The sequence below is a fragment of the Drosophila erecta genome, unplaced genomic scaffold (assembly GCF_003286155.1).
Source record: "Drosophila erecta strain 14021-0224.00,06,07 unplaced genomic scaffold, DereRS2 tig00000021-arrow-pilon, whole genome shotgun sequence".
Taxonomy (NCBI): Eukaryota; Metazoa; Arthropoda; class Insecta; order Diptera; family Drosophilidae; genus Drosophila; species Drosophila erecta.
Window position 1 is genome coordinate 9,493,592 of NW_020825198.1, and position 19,200 is coordinate 9,512,791.

Below are 19,200 nucleotides of genomic sequence, written 5' to 3' on the forward strand. Positions count from 1 at the left end.
GTGAAAACTTTTCGTTGGCCGCCTGGCTGCCCGAAACTGAGTATCATCTTCAGGGGGAAGCTGCAGCTGGAATGCGATTATATGCCGCTAATTGAAATGTTTGTCAAATCCACTATGTCATCTATTGCCAGGCCCAAACTGCCTGCTGACTGGGCTTGGTTGCACCTTCCTCCAAAGGAGGCGTGCGAGGAGTCACGCCTCAGCGAGCAATTCGAACGCCTAACTGCATTTGAATTGAGCCAGGCTGGCGAGCAACCTTGAGTGGCTCTTGGTTAATTAAAACCGAGGAAAACTGCATCACAGTGTGGCACACATCCGATCCGACTGGAGAAACTGTTTGGGGAAGTGAAGGGAGTTGGTAGAACTCCATCGGAGAATGTACAATTGGGAATGTCTGCCTTGTTTTCTCAACTTATTTTCTGCTGGAGATGATAAAAGACTATTTACTATCTACTTTTAGAAGACATCTATGTGGAATACGTGAATGGCATGCCACACATGACTGTACGACTGCCCAGTCGCAACGAACTCTGCCAGTTTGCCCTGAAACCGATCTCCCACAACGTTGGAGATCTGTTAGCCATGCTCAGAGCTGAGGATCGGGGCATCGATCGTGCTGCTGTGATCAACAGGCATGGTGTGCGAATCGCATCGTCCTGCACCATCGAAAGTTTGCTGGATGACTCATTTAGGTGGATAGCTCCCCTTCTTGTAAATGAATCAGTACACTAATCCTGCGTAATTACAGCATACAAATCAACAATCGCACATTGGATGTGAGTCCTCCAAAGCGTGACAAGGTCACATTGGAATCAATGGACAAAGTGGGTGATGTCCGCAAGGTTATTGCTCAGGTGAGGTATAACTCAATACACTTTATAGAATTTTAATTAATATATACTTCGTATGCAGCTCTACGAGGCATTCAACGTCGGAGAATACCAGCTAGAGAAGAGCAATCAACTGGCCAAAGAACTGGAGACTCTACGCTATGAACTAGAGCCACTGGAAGAGGTTAGTTTCCAAAACTTCAAATACAATTAGTTTCTAAACGAATTGCGCCTTCAGAAAAAACTGGAACTCAGCAAAAAGGCTGCTCGTCGTACCAACTTCATGACTTGGATGGGTCTGGGCCTTATGTCTGTGCAATTTGGCATCTTGGCACGGCTGACTTGGTGGGAATACTCTTGGGATATTATGGAGCCCGTCACCTACTTTGTTACCTACGGGACGACAATGGCAATGTATGCCTACTATTGTGTAACTAAGAGGGTACGTTTATTGGCCAACTTGAAACTTAAGCTGGACACATTAAATTGAATATCTTCAACACTTTTAGGAATACATGATGGAGGATGTGAAGAACCGCGAATTCTCGCTTTCCCTTTATAGAAACGCCAAAAAGGTTCAGTTCGATGTGGAGCACTACAACGAACTGAAGCGAAAGTCTGCGGAGCTGGAGTACAATCTCAGAAGGATCAACGACCCGCTCAACATGCAATTGCCATCGCATTTGGTTCGCACCCAGGAAAACACGCCACCAACCTTAACTGAGGAAAAGACAGAGCGGAAATAAACTTAGGGACTTCGTAGGAATCAGTGAAGTGACAGGGGAAACAGAAACTCAAACTAATTTTAGCTCTATCAAATTAGAAAACAAATAAAAGTCCCCCTTTACCTAAACAAGTTCAGGTAATCGAAATGTTGTAGTCAAAGTAAGAAATTATTTTGTGGACGCATCACATGTTGTGTGAATTCAACTTTAATTTTACTCTTTATGTTAAATAAAATGTTTTAGTTGTTTATTATACGATAAGCCACAGCTCGACGATTCACAAAACTTAACAAGAATTATATGACGCCCGCTGTTTTAGAGCTTATACCATTATTTTATGTTTAATCTTTAGTTATTTATTGCAAGTGAGAGATTTGTTTTATGCCTAAGGCAACTATTGTGTGTGCTAGTTTTAGCAAAATATATGAATTATTTATTGACTATTATTCTCCTATGAGTTTGACAATTATTTATCCCCAATTTTAGTTTGCTCACTTTTGGCATTTCCCAGTAGAGCGTTGAGCCTACGTTTTGGCCAAAAATGTGTGAAATTGGTTCAAAGAACTGCTTGGAATTTTTTAAGCGAAACACCACTAGAAAAAATTGCCCAGAACAATTGGCAAAAATAAGATTTTGGCGATCAAATTGTTAAAATTTTTATGAACTACTATCCGGTATCACTTAAGTAAACCAAAAATCACCTACTTACCATCACATATTTACAACGACAGTTTATTTGGTACGCGTGTGTTCAGCTTCCTGAATATCCGTGGTCAAATCAATCAATGAATCTGAATTCATCCAAAGAAATCTACTAACTCTTCATAAGCTTTAAACTACCATACACTATGAGAACAACTAGAACAAATCAATTTGTAAATAAAAACGCACCAACTATTCCATTAAGATTTTAGAAACGGAAACATAAAGACGTCGTAGTTAGTAAACTTAATAAAATCATAAGCGTAATTTAGTAGGTTAGATATGTAAATATATAAACTGCTGTGTTTCATGACAACGTAAACGATATATAAGAGCCACATAAAATTGATTTGCCCTGCGCGAAACGAGACGAACAAAATTGAAGCTTAACATAAGCATAGAGTAGCCGTTGGGCTCCAAAAATTTAACATTATTACGCTATCTTCCGAGCTCTACGAACCTATATACTCCTAAACTTAGAATTGTCAAAGGTTGTGTTGAAAACTGTTTGCCTGTGCTATTAAACCCAATCTTAGAAACCAATCAGTGGACTCCACTCTCTACCGAAAATCTACACACATGCATCGCTTTTCAATGCGCTCACTATATACAAATAGAAAGATTGCTATAGTCGAGAGCACCGACTATTAGATACCCAGTACTTACAGCAGTGTTTAAAAATATAGGGGTTTTTGCAGGATTGCACAAAGTAAATAAAGTAAACTCGCATTCTATATCATAGTCCGATGTTCTTCTGATTTGTAATTGGTTTTTACGATAAGATTGAATCGAAGTACTGGGTATAGAAACGCACACATGGTTCATATAAATCGCACACTAACTAACTAATCGCCAATCGAAAGGATTAACACTAGCCTAAGCATTTACCTATGCATACTTATAATACTTTAATGGCATTTGTGATTCAATTTAAAATTATAAAATGGAAATTATTTATTGTACAAAGAGATTTTGACATTAATCAAACGAAACCAAATAACTTTAAAAGTATTTTGCCTAACCCAAGTCCCAACTAACGTTTGCGTTTATCTAATGAATTATACATAAATTACCTCCTAGACATTTTCACGAAAACGTAATCCTAATCAGCGCCAAAGACTTATGAATACATTTAATTATGTAGGTACTCTTATACATTCCCTAAACTGACGTTAAAGATCTTTAAGCCCCTACTATTTATACTAATACCAATTATTATATTACCAACGATGCGCCAGAGAGCTTAACTTATTTCCAAAATGTTTCTTAACTGCTCTTTAGAGGTGCGATTACTTATAATTCTCAAGTACCTTCTTTCATAAACAACTAATCTTAATATACGATAACCTATGTCTTTTAAACGAATTTAAAGGAAACCCAACACTAATTAAGTGCATTAATTAATTACATTGTTTGAATTTTGGCATAACAACCAATGCGATTTTTTACATTTATAAACTCGTTTGTTAAACTAAAATTACGAAAGTACCCAAGATCCCAAGCTTGAAATAAAAAACATGCAACAATATGCGAACGCAAACTGATAAAAAGTAAAATGAAATTAAAATAAAACCAAGTTATTAATAAAATGAGTACAGCTCTCGCATTTATTTGCTACTAAAACGCACAAAAGGACTATCACGAGAGTACGAAAGAACCTCTTACCAAGTAAATATTGTCATCCTTTAGGCACATCTGATCTCCAGCCTGTAGCACATGCTGGAATCGGTGGCATTCCACCTGACCAACTCGGCAATTGGTCTGCTGGACTTGAGGAACAATGTAAGGTGCTCATTCAGTTGAAGAGGCGAGAATTTGCTGATGATTAACGCCTTCGTTGAGTCGCGATACTTGCCCATCAGCGACTCATTACTGAAACTTCGTCCTTGCCTATCCGCCAACTCGTATGTGAGCACGGGTTTGTTCTCCTTATCGTCAATCAGTCGATAACTGGGCTGTCTGTATGGATTGTAGCCCAACTTTTTGCATATTTCCCGAACTTCATCCACTTGTGGGGGTTTGCTTTTTGGGAAGCACTTCGTATGCCAGATGCCATAGGTCTGTTCGATAACTTGTCCGTACTGTGGAGCTTTCTCGGGTTGCCTATAAAATTTGCGCTTGTTAAATGTCTGTGCTTAACAAAGATTCTAGTTAAATGCGTACGTGTGCTGACTATTGGACCAGAAATCCTTCCTCTGCAGATGCAACGGGTGCTCTATGCCAAAGCAATACCGCTCATCTTCTCCATTGGGACAATCCTTCTCTTTGTCACACACAAAATCGCGAGGAATGCAATCTTGAGGAGAGCTGGAGGAGGAGAATAAATAATGTAATGCAACTGCGACAACATTGAAGTTTCATCAATAACACTTACGAACTGCACTGAAAGTGATCCGCTGTGCAGTTACAGAGTACTGAACTCTCGTCGCTTTTGTCCCAGCAGTTTCGCTTGCCATCACATATCTTTGACGGATCAGTGGCTCTAGAAAATACACAGACTTTAATGTGATGAAAGGCTATTAATTTGCTTGCCTTAAACGTACTGCAAATAAGTGAAACAACTGCAGGTGGTCGGCTCATCCGTCATGTCCTCGCAGTCACGTACATGGTCGCAAAACTTGCTTTTCGGCACGCATTTGAAGCTGGTCCGACACTTCATCTCGCCAGGGGCACATTGCTGCTTTTGCTGTCGGCACATGGTTTCATCTTCATCGCTGCCATCATGACAATCCGGTCGGCCATTGCAAATCGCAGACTGCGGCAAACAGGTACCCAGAGGGCAACGATGGGTGGAGCATTCCGGGGCTGGTAGGAGCATTTTGCAGCTCGGTTTGTCTATAGGGGAATTGAAATTAACTTTGGCAGAGCTTTGAAGCTACAAACGATTTACCTATGATATCCTGCAGCGATTTGTATACCAGTTCCAACGTTCTCACACCAAATGGTTGTTTAAAACTTCGGCAATCGGAATTGTTGTAGTTGAACAAGGCCGTAGGGAACCAGCCTGTGTGCGAGTCCCGACAAACCAGTACACCCTGATCGCTGGGATTGTGATGTGAATCGCTCACATTTTTCAGTCCAAACTGGTTGCAGCTGGTGAATTTGGTAATGGCCGGCAGCTCTGTGGGGGCCACGCCGTTAATGAGTTCCACCTCCTCCGAAATTGAAGCCATATCCTCGGCACTCACGTTTAACAGGCGCATGAGATTAGCCGGTGGTTGCTTTTCCTGCAGCTTGTAGCAGGAATTGCAGTTGGTAGCATTATGTATCCGGGTAATAGCTACTGTCTTGATGCGTCCAGTGGCATCGTCATGAAGAACACTGATGCACTGCCTCGCATGGCTTTGACTTTGATGGGAGCTGAAAAAGCAACATTATTTAATTACGGTCTCGATAAATGTTAAAAACAAATTAATTAACTCACCTGTCAGGCAGGAAGGTGGGCAGCACATGGTGGGTGAACCGCACAGGGCGCTCCAGATGCAATAGTAGTACATTGGATTTCGGCACTCCCTCAAAGCAGTCCACACGTCGAATCTGTTCGTGATTACTCCTGTGGGCCGATCGCTTTGTTTTGCCACCACCCAGCAACACGCTGACGTAGTGAGTCTCCAAGTCAATGCCAGACAGGCAGCTCTCGTGGACCATAACCCAATGTTTGTCAATCAGCACTGCGATGCACCAGAGATCGCCATTCATATAGACATCTGTCAACCAGGGCCAGTGCAGCTCCTCAATGGCTTCATGGAGCTGCTCGTTAACCAGTATGGTTTTATTTTTCTTGCTCTTGATGAGTTTGTCCAGACGATCCAAAATTTCATCTTTTTTATTTACCACCATCGCGGGAATTTGCGGCTTAAAATGCACATTGGGAGTGTTGTGCGTCTCGATAGTAGGCGATAGCACAGGAACCTGGTCAATTGGCTTTTCCTTGACAGCCTGCCCAGCACTGAATGTTTTGAGAGGTGTGGTTTTATTGGAGTAGGGATTGCACTCCACGTAGATGCCGACACACTTGCGGGGCAACAGACGATCCTTCTCTGGTCTTGATGCGGTTGGGGGTCCCAGTTCGGGTGCTATGACCTCATTCTCAGTGAATTGAATATTGTCGCCGACCATGGAATGAATTTGAGCTGCCATGCGGTTCCTGCCTTCTTTTAACTCTGGTGTGATGGATTGCATCTCCTGCTGGCTCACAAACTCGGAGCTGTTGAAGTAGTGAGCTCCCTTGAATCCAAGGAGAGCGCACACCGCATCTGCTGTGGTGGCCTGGTGCTCGTGATAGCCCGTCTCATGAGCACAGACTACGCGCCAAACGCCATGGCCATTTCTGGAGAAGATTCCGGTACTGCTGAACTTGGGCTGCTGATGCACGTCAAAGTGCACATCGTGGCCATTGGTCAAAGCAACTGAAAAGGATATTCACGCCAAATTATGTCAATTATTAATTCGACAAGATTTTTAAATGTGTACTTTGCTACTTACAGCAATCCTTTTCATCTTCCTTGAACTTACAATCCACTTCATTATCACAGCGTTTGCTCAACGGCAAACAGGTTTTGGACAGCGGGCAATGAAACTCGTTAGATTGACATTGCACTAAAAAAATACAAAGTTTTTAATGCAAAGTACTAAACGACTTTCGTCAGTCATTACCGCAGTCCTGTTCATCTGTGAGGTCCTCGCAATCTGCCTTGCCATCGCAAATAAGACTCTTTAGAGATCCCTTAAAATAATCCCTGCATGTGCAGTCCAGTTCATCAGTTCCATCCTCGCAGTCCACTTTCCGATCACAACGCATCGTAATATCCACAATTTGAGACATCCTGAGAAGTAAATAAAAACGAGCATTACAATAAAGTACAATTTATGGCACACAGGCACCCACTTTTGGCACACAAATTTATTAGGAATTTGAACTTGATCCTTTGGAGAATGTGTGCTGCTACTATGCGTTGTAGTCGTCCTAGCAGATTCTGTAGTGGTAGTTGGTGCTAATGTGGTTGCAATGGTTGGAATGGTAGTAGGGATTGTGGCTAAGGGCGTGATGGTAGAGGTAATAATGTCGCTAATTGTGGTTGTATCTTCTGCGGTTGTTGTATCCTTCACTCCCTCTGAAGTTGCTGTTTTTGGAGCCTCTGTTGTGGTTAGAGATAAGGTAGTCGTCACTACATCCATCGTGGCCTCAATAGTCGAGCTCTCTATAAATTCAGTTGCCAAATCTGTGAGCTTCTTCAAGTCCTCAGTTGAAGTGGGCATTGTCGCAGTTTGGGCAACAGTAGTTGGTAAGGTTGAAGATTCAGATTCAATTGTAGTAGATACAAATGTCGATGTTTCAATATTTGTGGGTGCAAAATTAGGCTGTGCAGTTGTGGATGGCAACCAACTTGAAATGTTTCTCGTCGACGGCATTAGAGTGGAAGGGCTAGTGGCTGAATCACTGACTGTGAAATGTGTACTCGTGGTTTCTTCTATTACTGATAAATCATCTGAGGTAGTTGAGGTAATTTTTTCAGTTGTAGATAAATCCATTGGGCCCTGTGTTGTTTCCGTTTGCTCCAAAGATGTTGTGCTTTCCCACAACTCTTCCTCGTCTTGCTCCGCCTTTAAGTCTTCATCCTCAATGGGAATAACCTCCCGCATTTCACTCTTTTCCTCGTTCTCCTGCACTGGATGATAGTCACTCTCAGTTGTGGTGCTGATATTCTGTCGAACTCCACCCACCATATCCGGTAAGAAGTTGTAGGTGCATCCCACCTCATCCTCGCCACCCAAACAATCAACGTTTCGATCGCAGCGCTGCCGTTTAGCAATACATCGCTTACCACCCCAGACGCAGATAAATCCGGGACAGAGTTGAAGCGGCTGAAGTTTGGGCAACAGTCGTGGAGTAGTGGCCATTTCCAGCCAGTCTAGGTAGAGAGTGACCCTCGTGTAGACTCCAAACTCCTGCGGGCGAGCACAGCCATTGCCGTGACTTACCACTCCGGCCAAATAGAATTCATCTGGGTTAGAGACGCTGCGACAGAAGAGCGGCCCACCCGAATCACCCTGACAGGCATCGCGACCTCCGTTTGGATCGCCCGCACAAATGTCCTCTGAAGCCTGATCTTCGGGATCATTGCATTTTTTACGAATCGGCACGACAACCTGACGCATGGGATCACCTAGTAAAAATTGGTTAATATGGGTGTTTTTGATATGGCTTCAGTACTTACTGCTTGGACCCTTCTCTCTAATGGCTCCCCAACCAACCACCGTGCATAGAGTGTGTTCCACAGGGCCCCAGATCCAATCGTCTCCTATTGTGGTTCTTCCCTTGTCTGGCAAGCAAATAGGCTTAACCCATCGATTGAACTGCAGCGGATTTAGCAGGCGGAGTAGAGAGAGATCGTTTCGCATGCTTCTCCTTTCGTAGGCTTGGTGGACAACCACATGGGAGACGGGCTGGATCTGAGTGGCGGGTGAGTAACTAGTGCGACGCAAGAGACCAGCACGCACTTCATAGAAGTACTTTCCATAGTTGATGACACAGTGCGCAGCGCTGATGATCTATACAAAATATCTTTAACTAAATATATTTAAATGAAGTATAGATCTTCTAACTCACCCAGCGATCAGAATAAATGGTTCCACCGCAATGGAACTTTCCGTTTCTGTAGATAGCAACCACAAATGGCCATTGGAGTGCACTTGTATAACTTCCACCAACGATTCGGCCATCACCAACGATTTCCTTTGAATCCGATACCTCTCTTTTTACTCTCTTCGAGTGTTCCAACATAGATGTTTTAGAGGGTAGGCCGCAGTGCATCGGGGGACACTTGACATAGGCCACATGATCTACTAGGGAATCGTGGCTATTGCGTCCGTGACACGCCTGAGCAAAGTGAACTCCAGCATGCAGGGAGGGCTCAATAAAAGGACCCGGTAAAGTTAGGGCTTGGAAGCTGACATTCAAAAATGCTGGGTGATCCTTACGACTGCTGTCATCCATCTCGCAGGCTGAAGCCGCCCACTTTTCGCCATTGTTGCACACAGGATGCCAATCCCCGCGATAATTGTGGTAGAGATAGCCCTCAGAAGCAGATGCACCGTGGGACTGAAAGAGATTTGAAAGCGCATTAGAAAAATACCCATCTAAGCTATATGCATTACCCACCATATGATCTGCCACATCGGTGACCAGCATGCTGCACTGCTTCTCATCGCGTCCATTCAGGCAGTTTATGAATCCGTCGCAGCGCTCCAGTCGACTGTAGCACATAGAAATCGTAGATCGATTGCGTTTGGCAAAGTCCTCTGGACTTTCGTAGCAGGAGTAAGCCAACGCTTCGCAGCCAAAGCATCCCAGTTCGTCCTCGCCCATGGGGCAATCTTCATAGCCATCGCACAGACGCTCTTCATCCACGCGATCTGCACAGGTGCAGGCGGACTCATCGCTGCCATCGGAACAATCCACCACATTATCACACCATCTGGAGGCGGCGATGCACTCCGGTTGACCAAAGCAGGAAAGCTGATCGGGCTCTGAGCACCTGGATCGCTCCTGGATGGGTTGTTGTGGCAATCCTGCATAGCTGGCGTAGATGATCTGTCCTTGTTGATTGGCGGTGCTTGACTGATTGGCATGCCGCATCTTGAAGTTGGCATTGGAGAAAGCCGTCTGTCCACCCTGCTGCTGCTGACTGGACGTCTGCGATTGTCCCGCTCCCTGACCTCCTTGATTCTGCATATAGCTGCAGTAGACCTGCTGCTGCTGCCCGCTGGACGCTTTCTGTGGTGAGGCGTTCTTGGAGAAGATATTGGCACCCTGGCCACCGGCTCCGGATCCGCCACTTCCTCCGAAAAAGTTTCCGCTCGGTCCAAATTGCTGAGGTACAAAAAATATGCCGGCGCCGGGGTTCGATGATCCCCCAAAGTGCGCACCCTGCATGCCCATAAATGTGGGCGTATTCGACCACATGGGCATTCGGAAATTGGCAGGCGTCATATAGAAGCAAACGGGAATGCTGGGCATTCCGAAGTTAGGGTTAAACATAAACTGTGCTGAAGCCTTCATTGTTTCACCGGATACTGGAAATCCGCCAGGAGCTCGACTGGTAAACTGTACACTGGGTGAAGCCGTGAAGGTTTCCCCCTTCTCCTTAGTCTCACTGTCTGACATGGCGGCAACTTTGTTGCGCATCCGCAGAGCCACTCGTTCGCAAAGACTAAGAATTTCGGCGTCAGCAGCTGTAAATGGAATAGTAAATTACTGATTATTATATCGTAGAAAAAAAATGAAATCAATCTCACCATTCCAAGTGTGCCCCTTGAGTGGATTGATTTTGGGTCCCATTTTGTCCAAGGCCTTTGCATCCAAAGCGCTTCCAAAAGTATCTATCAACTCGTGTTGATTCGGCCTTGCCTGATCCTCAAACTTCTTCAGCCACAGCTGGCGTTCGTGTTCGTAACCATCCGTGACGGATTCTGAGGAGGATTCATTAGCGTTTAGGACCCTGAGAATGGGTTTCTCCGCTTCGTGTTGCTCAAAGCTGTCCAGCATGTTTTCGATGCTGGTGGGGTTGTCCAGCGGATGCGGGGATCGCGGTGACTCTGGATCGGTAATCGCCTCCCTAGTAGTCAACTTTGGTTGGCTTGTGGAGGTACTGCTTACCTCACCACTGGACTCTCCTCCATCGATGATCCAGTCAAACTTAACCGGCTTCGGCTTGGTGGGATAGGCTGTGGCATTATGAAGTCTGTCGTTGACCTCGGTTGTGCTGATGGCCAATGTTGTCGCTATAGTTGTGGTGGTGGCGTTCTCATGCGGCTCCACAACTTCTTCTCCGTCAATTATCCAATCGAACGGCATCTTACGCTGTCCTGCTGTGGTCCCAGTGGCTTCAGTAGTGGTGTCCTGCGGCTCTACCACTTCCCTGCCGTCAATAATCCAATCGAAAGTTATTTTCGGCAGCTCTGTGGTGACAATGGTGGTTTCGAGAGTACCACCTGTCGTAGTGGTTATCGTAGTTTTTGTGGTCTTGACATCGGGCTCCACATTTTCCTCTCCGTCCAGAATCCAATCGAAAGGCAATTTTCGCTGAGCGCTGCTGTTCCTGGCTTCTACTGGTCCTTCGGTAGTTATATTCCATACCAATGCGCTTTCCGTGGTGGGCACGAGATCACTATTAGTGGTTTCCGTTTCAAGTATTGGATCGGATTTCATAGATGACGCTGATGTGGTGGTTACATTTCTAATTATTCGCTGCCCTGGTCCCTCAGTTGTACGCAAAATCTCTTGGGGCTTGTCAAAGTGATCCAGAATCCAGCTGATCTTCTCTGTAGTGCTCTCCACAGTCATACTTTCGGTAGCGGCTGCTTTTATTGTTGTGGCTGTAGTTTCGACCAATTGAGTGGTGTTCTCAGGTGCCTTGGTAGTTTCTTTCTTGGGAGCACCATCCGTATAAACGGGACTCTCATCATGATCGTGACCATCGATGATCCAGCTGATTCTTGAAGGTTTAATCTTCGTCCTCGCTGGCTTTTCAGTGGCATTTACCGCAGCTGGTGTGGTTTCTGCAGTTGCCACCTGAATCAGATCAGCCGGCGTAAATGTACCCTTCTCTTCATAGGACTCCATACTTGATTCCAACTTCGACTGCTGTTCCCGCATAATGGCCTTCATCTTCTCCATTTTCTCGGTAACCTCCTTTGCCATTTTGTACATGCGCAGAAAGGCGGACATGCAATCCTGCGGAGTATGCTTCTTGCACCGCACGAATTCGTGCTCCAGTTGGCTCAGAGCTTCTCTCGCCCTTTTGCTTCGCAGCTTGGTGTACAGGTGCTGCAGGTTGGCCTCCATCCGGACGGGGTCCAACAGATCCAACCCATGCAAGTCACGGCGCATGCGATTTTTCTTGTTCAACCGGAACTTAACCAGCATTTGCTTCAAGTGCTTTCTTCTCCTGTTTTTGCTATCCTTCATATCCATGTTCATATCCTCGTCAAGCAGTTTGAAATGCAAGGTTTGAGGACTCACAATCAGGGCAGACCGATCCTCCTCAAACGGCTGGTTGAAAAGCACTTGATGCCTGGCATTCAGCGCAGCAATCTGCTGCACTTGATCTTTGAGTAATTAATCAATTATTATATTATTCTAAATGTTAAACTCTTTCACAAACTTACCAATTTTCTCCACCACAAGGCCATGGTAAACCAGCGAAAATAGCAGCACGATGATGACCAGAACCGAGATGGCCACGATCCGTTTGCCGAAACCCATGCTCCACCAACGCCGCGGATGCCGAAGCAGCCTGGTGGCCTCCAGCTCTGAAGAAATCCGGTTAAGATCATTATTGTAATTAGGACAAGAACAATTAGTTTTGACTCAACCATTAAAAGTTCGTTTTTATAAGCCAATCGCTTGAGTATTAAACTGTTTACATACTTGTATGTTTATTGTCTTGTTCGCAGATTTTATAAAAACTCACTTCGCATACTTTTATTTTCAACATACATAATTAAACACTTTTTACTATTTAATTTGGTCAGCACTTTCTGGCCTGTTCAGCACTTTCGCAATAATTTTTATAATAATGCTGATCCAAGTTCAAAATAAATTGGAACTTTCGACCATTTTATGGAATTCACTTTCTTGCTTAAAATGTTAACAGACGTGGGTGAAAACCTTAATTGGACAATGCAAAAAATGTTTCATTTCTGTATGCCAGCGAGTACGGAAGTTATTTTAAAGATTTTAAAGTAACACATACCATCCATGTTGTAATTCATTATTCACTGTGTTGATTTTCTTTCTGGAATGCACTTAATCTCTGGACATGTTTAACTAGAGCTATCACATAAACTATTACGCCACAGAATCGCTGATTTTTTTAAAATTTGTATTCGTATGTTAACCACTTTGTTAAATTGGACGGGCAACAAGAAGCCTCGGGTTACAGCGATTCACTCAAACAAAAATCCACAAAACGCAATCGCAAAGGGCGAATTTGATATCCACGATAATCCAGAACGGTAGGAACCACCACGATGACGACAATGACGACTTCCACGCGATCCGCCCGGCAAAGAGCAACTGAAGCCGACTGTGGTGAATGCGCCGCTTATAAGGGCTTCCGGAAAGTGGATCAGCGGGCAAACGACCCACTTCCAGCGGCCACTGCTGCACTTTTCTGCTACGTTTCGAACTTTATGGTTTTTTGGTTAATGAAAAGCGGCCCGGCAACTGCGGAGGTCAGCTGAAATGGGCGACGAAAAGTGCAAGTTGAAGGAGAATTTCGGAATTGCAGATCAACGAACCAGCCGCCCACCCATACAACCAGAAATGTAAACTAAGCAGGCCTAGACTTAATTCTCAACTCTCAATCAGATGTTTCCAAATCACTTTTTTTTTTACAAATTTCGTAAAGCGCATTAAAAATAAAAACTTTCTTTGAGATTTTACGGGTCCACAAAATAAAGCTTTGACCGCGAACATCCAATACCAAAAAGTATATTAAAAAAAAACAAAAACAGACGGTAGTAAAACAGAATAACACATGCATATTCTTTAGAAAATCGTCAAAAATCGTTTTTCCAAATTTTACCATCAGACAGAACGTAAGTAGCGCATGAAACAAGCAGGAATCGAGTGCCTTACCCAGCTTTCCCATGATCCCACAGAACTTTGTCAACAAAAATTGATGCGCAAGCAAATAAAGTATATGCCAGTCTTCAGAGGAACCAGCAAACAGCTCACACAGACCTTCACACGGCGTGCGCAAAGAGGTCCTTAATTCATTATCCATTATCTCGAGATAACATAACAAGCATGATGTGGACCCGAACGACAATCGCACTGCGCAGAATTGCTAGGTCGCAAAGGTAAACAAATGAATTAATATAGAATGCATACAAAAAGCATTAGTTACTTGTACCAATTATTTCAACACTACCTTGAATGATCAAATAGTGGACAGGTTATGCAAAAGTAATAGTAAATGAGAACGTTAAACCTTGACATTAAAATAGCTTATGTTTACACTTTCCAAATTTATTAGAGAAACATACAGTTTTCAACCAATTAAGGATTTAAGTGGTCAAGAACGACTATTCTAAATAAGAAATATGAGAATGTAGTGAAGAACTGAAAATGCCATTTTTCGCTTAGCATGAGATAATTTTTTCGATAATATGCACATATTAATGGGGGTAATGTGAAAAAGAATCAATGTACTTACAATGTACAATGCCTTAGTCTTCTACTGTAGATGTAGCCAGATGATGAGAATACTTATTTCAGTAAATTGATATTTAATTTGGCGTCAACGCGGAGATCTTAGATTTCGTCCGCTCCTGGCGGTATTTTGGTCAAGGACTGAGCTTCGTAAAGCTCCTCCAGCAACTTACGGAATATTTCGGGGCTGATGTTGTTGCCCACGCGCATCAGCACGAACCAGTCGCCAAAACTGCAATTGCGCAGTGCCACCTGTAAGTGCGCCTTGGGCATGAAACGCGCCCTGGCACGAAGCAACTGCAGGCGCATTCCCGGATACAAAATGGTGGCCAGGCGGTACAGGAACTTTAGGGAAACGAGCACAGCCACTAGTATAAACCACATCCACAAGAAGGCGAAGATCTTCTCGTTTAGTATATTCAGGGGCAGCAGGCAGAGGTAGTCGTATATGTTGGACGAACCGCTGGGCCCGCCCTTGTACATCTCGCACTTGGCGCACTTAGGAAAGACCTCCATAGTGATGATGTTCCACTGGTTATAATCACCGTTGTAGAGGGATAGCAAGGCATCGCGGTAGCGTCTCCAAAAACCGCCGAAAAATACATCCAATAGAAGGAAGTTCAGAATCTGTGAGGTAACAAAATTAGAATAGTTAATTAAAACGAAGATTGTTAGATTACAAGTCGTGGGTCACTCACACTGATGCTCAAATTGAGTATCTCACAAAAGACATAGCTGACAAAGTAGCGGAAGTGGGTCTCCTTGTAGTCGCTGGAGAAGTAGTTGACCAGTACGCGAAGATGGGTCCTGCTCTTGTCCTTGCAAACGGCCATCTTGTGGAAATCATCGCACAAATGCTTCAGCCGACCGCCCTCCCAAATCTTCCAGAGAAAGGCGGGCAAATAGAACACAAACGACTCGAGGAGCAGTACCAGCACCACCCATTGATAGTAGGTGATGTAGTGGCGATTTTCCGGGGGCACCACCTTGCTCACCGCATCTGAAATGGAGAAACCATGCTGAAAACGAGAAATTTCAAAGAATTTCCAAGCTCACCTGGTCGGCACTGTGCAGCGCCATTTCTCAGGGGCGCCACAGTCACATTGTCGCTCACATAGGCCCCGTAAATCCAGCAAAAGGCGTGCACGTAGTCCATGTCCTTGTCCCCAAAACACTGGATAGGATCCCCGAAATATTGTTTCGAGGAAAGTAGAAAGGTGCAGGCCAGAAGCAGGGCCACCGTAACTTTCGAGTGCAGCGTGAAAATAGCATCGTAGATGTGCACCGACTTGAACTGCAGATACTTGGACAGCGGCTTAACAGCTGCGTACATGGTGGCGTGTTTATTTGAATTAATTTCGGGCTTAAAACAATAATTTTTCAGTGCTTGTAAATTTCGGCGTTTTAACTTATTCCAAAAGCACGCGGCATCCTAACGGTTGATGCACACTATTCTTGTCCCTTTCTTACTCGCGCTCGGGAATCATACGTACAAGGAGCGTTTCTTAGCAGCCAGCTTTTGGTTGGTTTTGCAGATAAAAAGCCAGATTTGACGGGAAAATAGCGGAGACTTGCAGCCCTGCTTGGGGTGAAACCGTTTTTACCATCTGGTAACACTAGCACACCGCACATGTTAAATCTTCGTGTTGACAATTCGAAACCTGCTGAAAATCGAAATAATTTAATAAAAGTTGCGTATTTTCGCCTGCAGCCTGAACGGTAAGCGCTCCAGGATGAAGGAACAGATGTCGGCAAAGCAACACGAGCGCAACGAGAAGAAGAAAAAGAAGCTGGCGGCCCTGGCAAATCTAATGGAGCTCAATGATCGCGATCGATTGCACGAGGCAGAGTTGGCCAAAAAACGGGATGCAGAGGAAGTCGAAGTGGAGGAGAAACCATCAGCGAAGCCGGAGGACGAGGACGACGGCTTCATCATGGTGGGCAGCAAACGCAAGTCGCGTAACCGTCGCCATAATACCGAGCAGGAGGGGGAATCACAGACGGCCACAGGAGCATCAGATCCTGAAGAGCCGGTAGCCAAGAAAAGTCGCAACCACGAGGCTGGTGGCGATAGCCTGCCCCAGGAGATCGGCTCGCTGTCCGAGGATCAGTACAAACAGTTGTCGGCAGAGTTGAGGCGCCGCAAACGCGAGCTTGAGAACGTACCTGCCCTGCGGCTTCGTGAGATGGGTCAGCGCGCCTCCCTGGAGACTCCCCAAGAGGCACGCACGCCCATCTTTCTAACTGACATCCAGAACCTGATAATGTGCGCTCTCATTGGGCAGAAGAGTCCCTGCCGACCGGATCGGTGGTGCAGCGTGGAGAAGTGGCTCAGTCTTTCGCACAGTGTGGTGGTCATTCTGGAGGGACTATCTCTTTACCACTATCTGTCTAACGAGAGCCAGTTTGAGGCCACCAACAGGATATTCAGCACCAAGCTGGAGGTGATACTTCCACCGCAGGAGGAGGGCCAGATTATCGATGAGATAGCCAAGGTAAGGCTCAGACGAAAGTGCCTGTTAGCTTAATAATATGTCCCTTACTCTTGCAGATTCCTCTCACCAATGTGCAGGCACGCAGACTGATAGACGAGCACGGTTCCCTGGAGTCTGCTGTGGAGTTGAACAAAGATCCTACTTTGTTTGTAAAGACAATCTTTCCAATCAAAAACAATAAATCTGAGACCGATGATATGCATGAGGATGATAAGTTCCCGCGCACTAAGCTCCTGCTGTCAGCCCTGCAAATGGTCGACGAGGGCTATCCTATTCCGATGCAAGGCGAGCTACACACTCGCTTCCGACACTTTAAGTATACCAAGGATGTGTATGCGCCGGTAACCAATCGCAGTCCTATGTTCGGCGTGGATTGTGAAATGTGTCAGACGGAGGCGGGTTGTAACGAGCTAACCCGAATCTCTATTGTCAACGAAAAGTACGAGACCGTTTATGAAACGCTAGTGCTGCCAAATAACCGGATCACCGACTATCTAACCCAATACTCGGGCATAACCGCAGAAATTATGGAGCAAGTGACCAAGAAGCTAAATGTTGTACAGCAGGAAGTGTCTGAACTACTGCCTCCGGATGCCATTCTGGTGGGGCAGTCCCTAAACTCTGATTTGAACGCCATGAAAATGATGCATCCGTATGTAATTGACACCAGTGTATGCTTCAACACATCTGGGGTGCGACGACGCAAGACTAAGCTGAAGGATCTGGCAAAGACCTTTTTACAGGAAATTATCCAGCAGAACACGGATGGACACGATTCCATTGAGGATTCGCGAGCTACGCTTAAGCTTGTCAAGAAGAAGCTGGCGAACAGCATTGAGTTCGGAGATCAGATTCTTACGCAGCACAAGCAATTGCAGGAGTTGGCGAACGCATCCAGCGGCGATACCATATCCAACAATCTGTTTGCACATGTGGCAAAGCGGGATAAGCGTACGGCCATTGTCACGGTCGGCGAGCTGCAGCCCCGTCTAAAGGAAGTGATCGAAAAGGCAGGAGAGGCAGCGCCCAAGGATCACAGTTCGGCGGTTTGTGTCCACGAGGTATCCACGCCCAAAGAAGCCGTTCGAAAGGTCAATGAAATTGCACTTGAAAATGCACTGACAATTGCCAACCTCCGCGTGCCAGAGCAGGACTTTGTGTTGGACAGTGCAGAGCGAAGTGTTGCCAAACTGGACAAAACCATCGATCGCCTGTGGAAGTCAGTTGCGCACAACGGACTCTTCCTCGTCCTAATGGGCGGATCCACAGAGTGTTCGAAGGGCGTAGCGAAAATAGCCATTAAGCGACTGAATGGATCGGAAAGTTAGGGAGCAAATAGGAACGTGTCTTCTGCTATCCACCTCCACAGGATAGTCAATGCCACTGTGCCCGAGGTCTAGGTGGAATCACGCAGCTAAATCAAATTTGCCGTATCATCCCCACGACATGACCAACAATTGTTTTACCTCACACCTGGAAAATGCCCTGCATGCAACAGTGCATCGATGAAAAATTGTCAAATCTAAAACAAATTCTTTCAATAACAAATAATAAAATGTACATTTATTTTTTCACAAAAACTGCATTGGCTTCTGAATAGGTTTCTGATTAGCAATAGGTTCTTTAAATTTGTACATAACTGAAAAGAAAATTTATAAAGAAATGTAATTTCTTGTATAGTTAGTTGTATAGTTTATACAAAGAATAGAATAATACAGACATTTTAAATTCTCTGAAAGGGGCAGCATAATACATCGTCTATTGAACCGAGCAAACTGTCCGTGTCCGTATGCAATTAGAAATAATTCCCCAATCCGCCCGATACATTTTCCGGATGGAGCATTCCAAGCTGGCTGCTTGGATTTGACCTAGTTTCGGTTAGTTTGCATTGCCCGATATTTGTGGCTGGTGGCGTGGCTCGCTGGCCAGGCGGGTGTGTTGATAAGACCCATAAATTTCCTACCTCCCTCAATGTGGTGCTCCGTTGTCTAGGGCCCGAATGCCGAAAGCCCGAAATGGGCCTCCTCCCTAGAAGCCCACGCACTCTCGCTCTCCCTGGCTTTTCCATTTCCCTCGCTCCCGCTCCGGAAAGGGAAAGTCCCCGCAGCGCCTTTGTGTCTTATCACACGCTCGAAAATGTTGCGTCTTTTTTGGCTGAGTGCTCATACGACCTGTGGGTCGTGCTCAAAGTTTCCGTGCGCATGTGTCGGCGCGGAAAAGCTGCTGAG

At 45.1% G+C, this 19,200-nt stretch overlaps 4 protein-coding genes across 11 annotated transcripts in view; 2 read left to right on the forward strand and 2 right to left on the reverse strand.

The window, feature by feature from the left end:
* The window catches only part of LOC6545445 (calcium uniporter protein, mitochondrial), a 44,365-nt gene extending 42,364 nt beyond the window's left edge, over window positions 1-2,001 (forward strand). For 7 of the 8 annotated variants that reach the window (XM_026976396.1, XM_026976397.1, XM_026976398.1 and 4 more), the window contains 5 exons: window positions 461-692; window positions 749-854; window positions 913-1,014; window positions 1,069-1,272; window positions 1,340-2,001. In XM_026976396.1, coding sequence (XP_026832197.1) covers window positions 461-692; window positions 749-854; window positions 913-1,014; window positions 1,069-1,272; window positions 1,340-1,576 — 881 coding nt within the window. In that variant the 3' untranslated portion in view covers window positions 1,577-2,001. The remainder of the gene's footprint in view (window positions 1-460; window positions 693-748; window positions 855-912; window positions 1,015-1,068; window positions 1,273-1,339) is intronic. The other variant, XM_026976402.1, reaches the window with a different exon arrangement.
* A 1,932-nt stretch (window positions 2,002-3,933) lies between these two features.
* On the reverse strand, window positions 3,934-13,021 carry LOC6545447 (serine protease nudel). The gene is made up of 15 exons (XM_001972094.3): window positions 13,015-13,021; window positions 12,428-12,571; window positions 10,556-12,367; window positions 9,420-10,492; window positions 8,868-9,359; window positions 8,476-8,809; window positions 7,146-8,424; window positions 6,914-7,083; window positions 6,743-6,856; window positions 5,682-6,666; window positions 5,148-5,617; window positions 4,801-5,092; window positions 4,632-4,739; window positions 4,421-4,564; window positions 3,934-4,360 (listed from the first exon to the last, which is right to left on the reverse strand). The coding sequence occupies exons 1-15, from the start codon at window positions 13,019-13,021 to the stop codon at window positions 3,943-3,945; spliced, it is 7,842 nt and encodes a 2,613-aa protein (XP_001972130.3). The 3' UTR covers window positions 3,934-3,942.
* Window positions 13,022-13,932: 911 nt separating this feature from the next.
* On the forward strand, window positions 13,933-18,552 carry LOC6545449 (small RNA degrading nuclease 5). The gene is made up of 3 exons (XM_001972096.3): window positions 13,933-14,125; window positions 16,189-16,972; window positions 17,029-18,552. Exons 1-3 carry the CDS (start codon window positions 14,073-14,075, stop codon window positions 18,298-18,300), a joined length of 2,109 nt encoding a protein of 702 aa, XP_001972132.2. The 5' UTR covers window positions 13,933-14,072; the 3' UTR covers window positions 18,301-18,552.
* Window positions 14,406-15,950, reverse strand: LOC6545448 (innexin inx4). The gene is made up of 3 exons (XM_001972095.3): window positions 15,534-15,950; window positions 15,176-15,477; window positions 14,406-15,104 (listed from the first exon to the last, which is right to left on the reverse strand). The coding sequence occupies exons 1-3, from the start codon at window positions 15,808-15,810 to the stop codon at window positions 14,580-14,582; spliced, it is 1,104 nt and encodes a 367-aa protein (XP_001972131.1). The 5' UTR covers window positions 15,811-15,950; the 3' UTR covers window positions 14,406-14,579.
* Window positions 18,553-19,200: the final 648 nt, after the last annotated feature.

What these genes read in the sequence shown, in the direction of transcription:
- LOC6545447 (XM_001972094.3), bottom strand. An exon ending in CCATTTATTCTGATCGCTGG is followed by an intron (nt 8,810 to 8,867) that starts GTGAGTTAGAAG and finishes TATTTTGTATAG; the next exon opens with ATCATCAGCGCTGCGCACTG. An exon ending in ATCGCTGCAGGATATCATAG is followed by an intron (nt 5,093 to 5,147) that starts GTAAATCGTTTG and finishes ATTCCCCTATAG; the next exon opens with ACAAACCGAGCTGCAAAATG.
- LOC6545449 (XM_001972096.3), top strand. Translation starts at nt 14,073, where the DNA reads ATGATGTGGACCCGAACGACAATCGCACTGCGCAGAATTGCTAGGTCG. An exon ending in AGAATTGCTAGGTCGCAAAG is followed by an intron (nt 14,126 to 16,188) that starts GTAAACAAATGA and finishes TTTCGCCTGCAG; the next exon opens with CCTGAACGGTAAGCGCTCCA. An exon ending in TTATCGATGAGATAGCCAAG is followed by an intron (nt 16,973 to 17,028) that starts GTAAGGCTCAGA and finishes TTACTCTTGCAG; the next exon opens with ATTCCTCTCACCAATGTGCA.
- LOC6545448 (XM_001972095.3), bottom strand. Translation starts at nt 15,810, where the DNA reads ATGTACGCAGCTGTTAAGCCGCTGTCCAAGTATCTGCAGTTCAAGTCG. An exon ending in CGCTGCACAGTGCCGACCAG is followed by an intron (nt 15,478 to 15,533) that starts GTGAGCTTGGAA and finishes TCTCCATTTCAG; the next exon opens with ATGCGGTGAGCAAGGTGGTG. An exon ending in TACTCAATTTGAGCATCAGT is followed by an intron (nt 15,105 to 15,175) that starts GTGAGTGACCCA and finishes GTTACCTCACAG; the next exon opens with ATTCTGAACTTCCTTCTATT.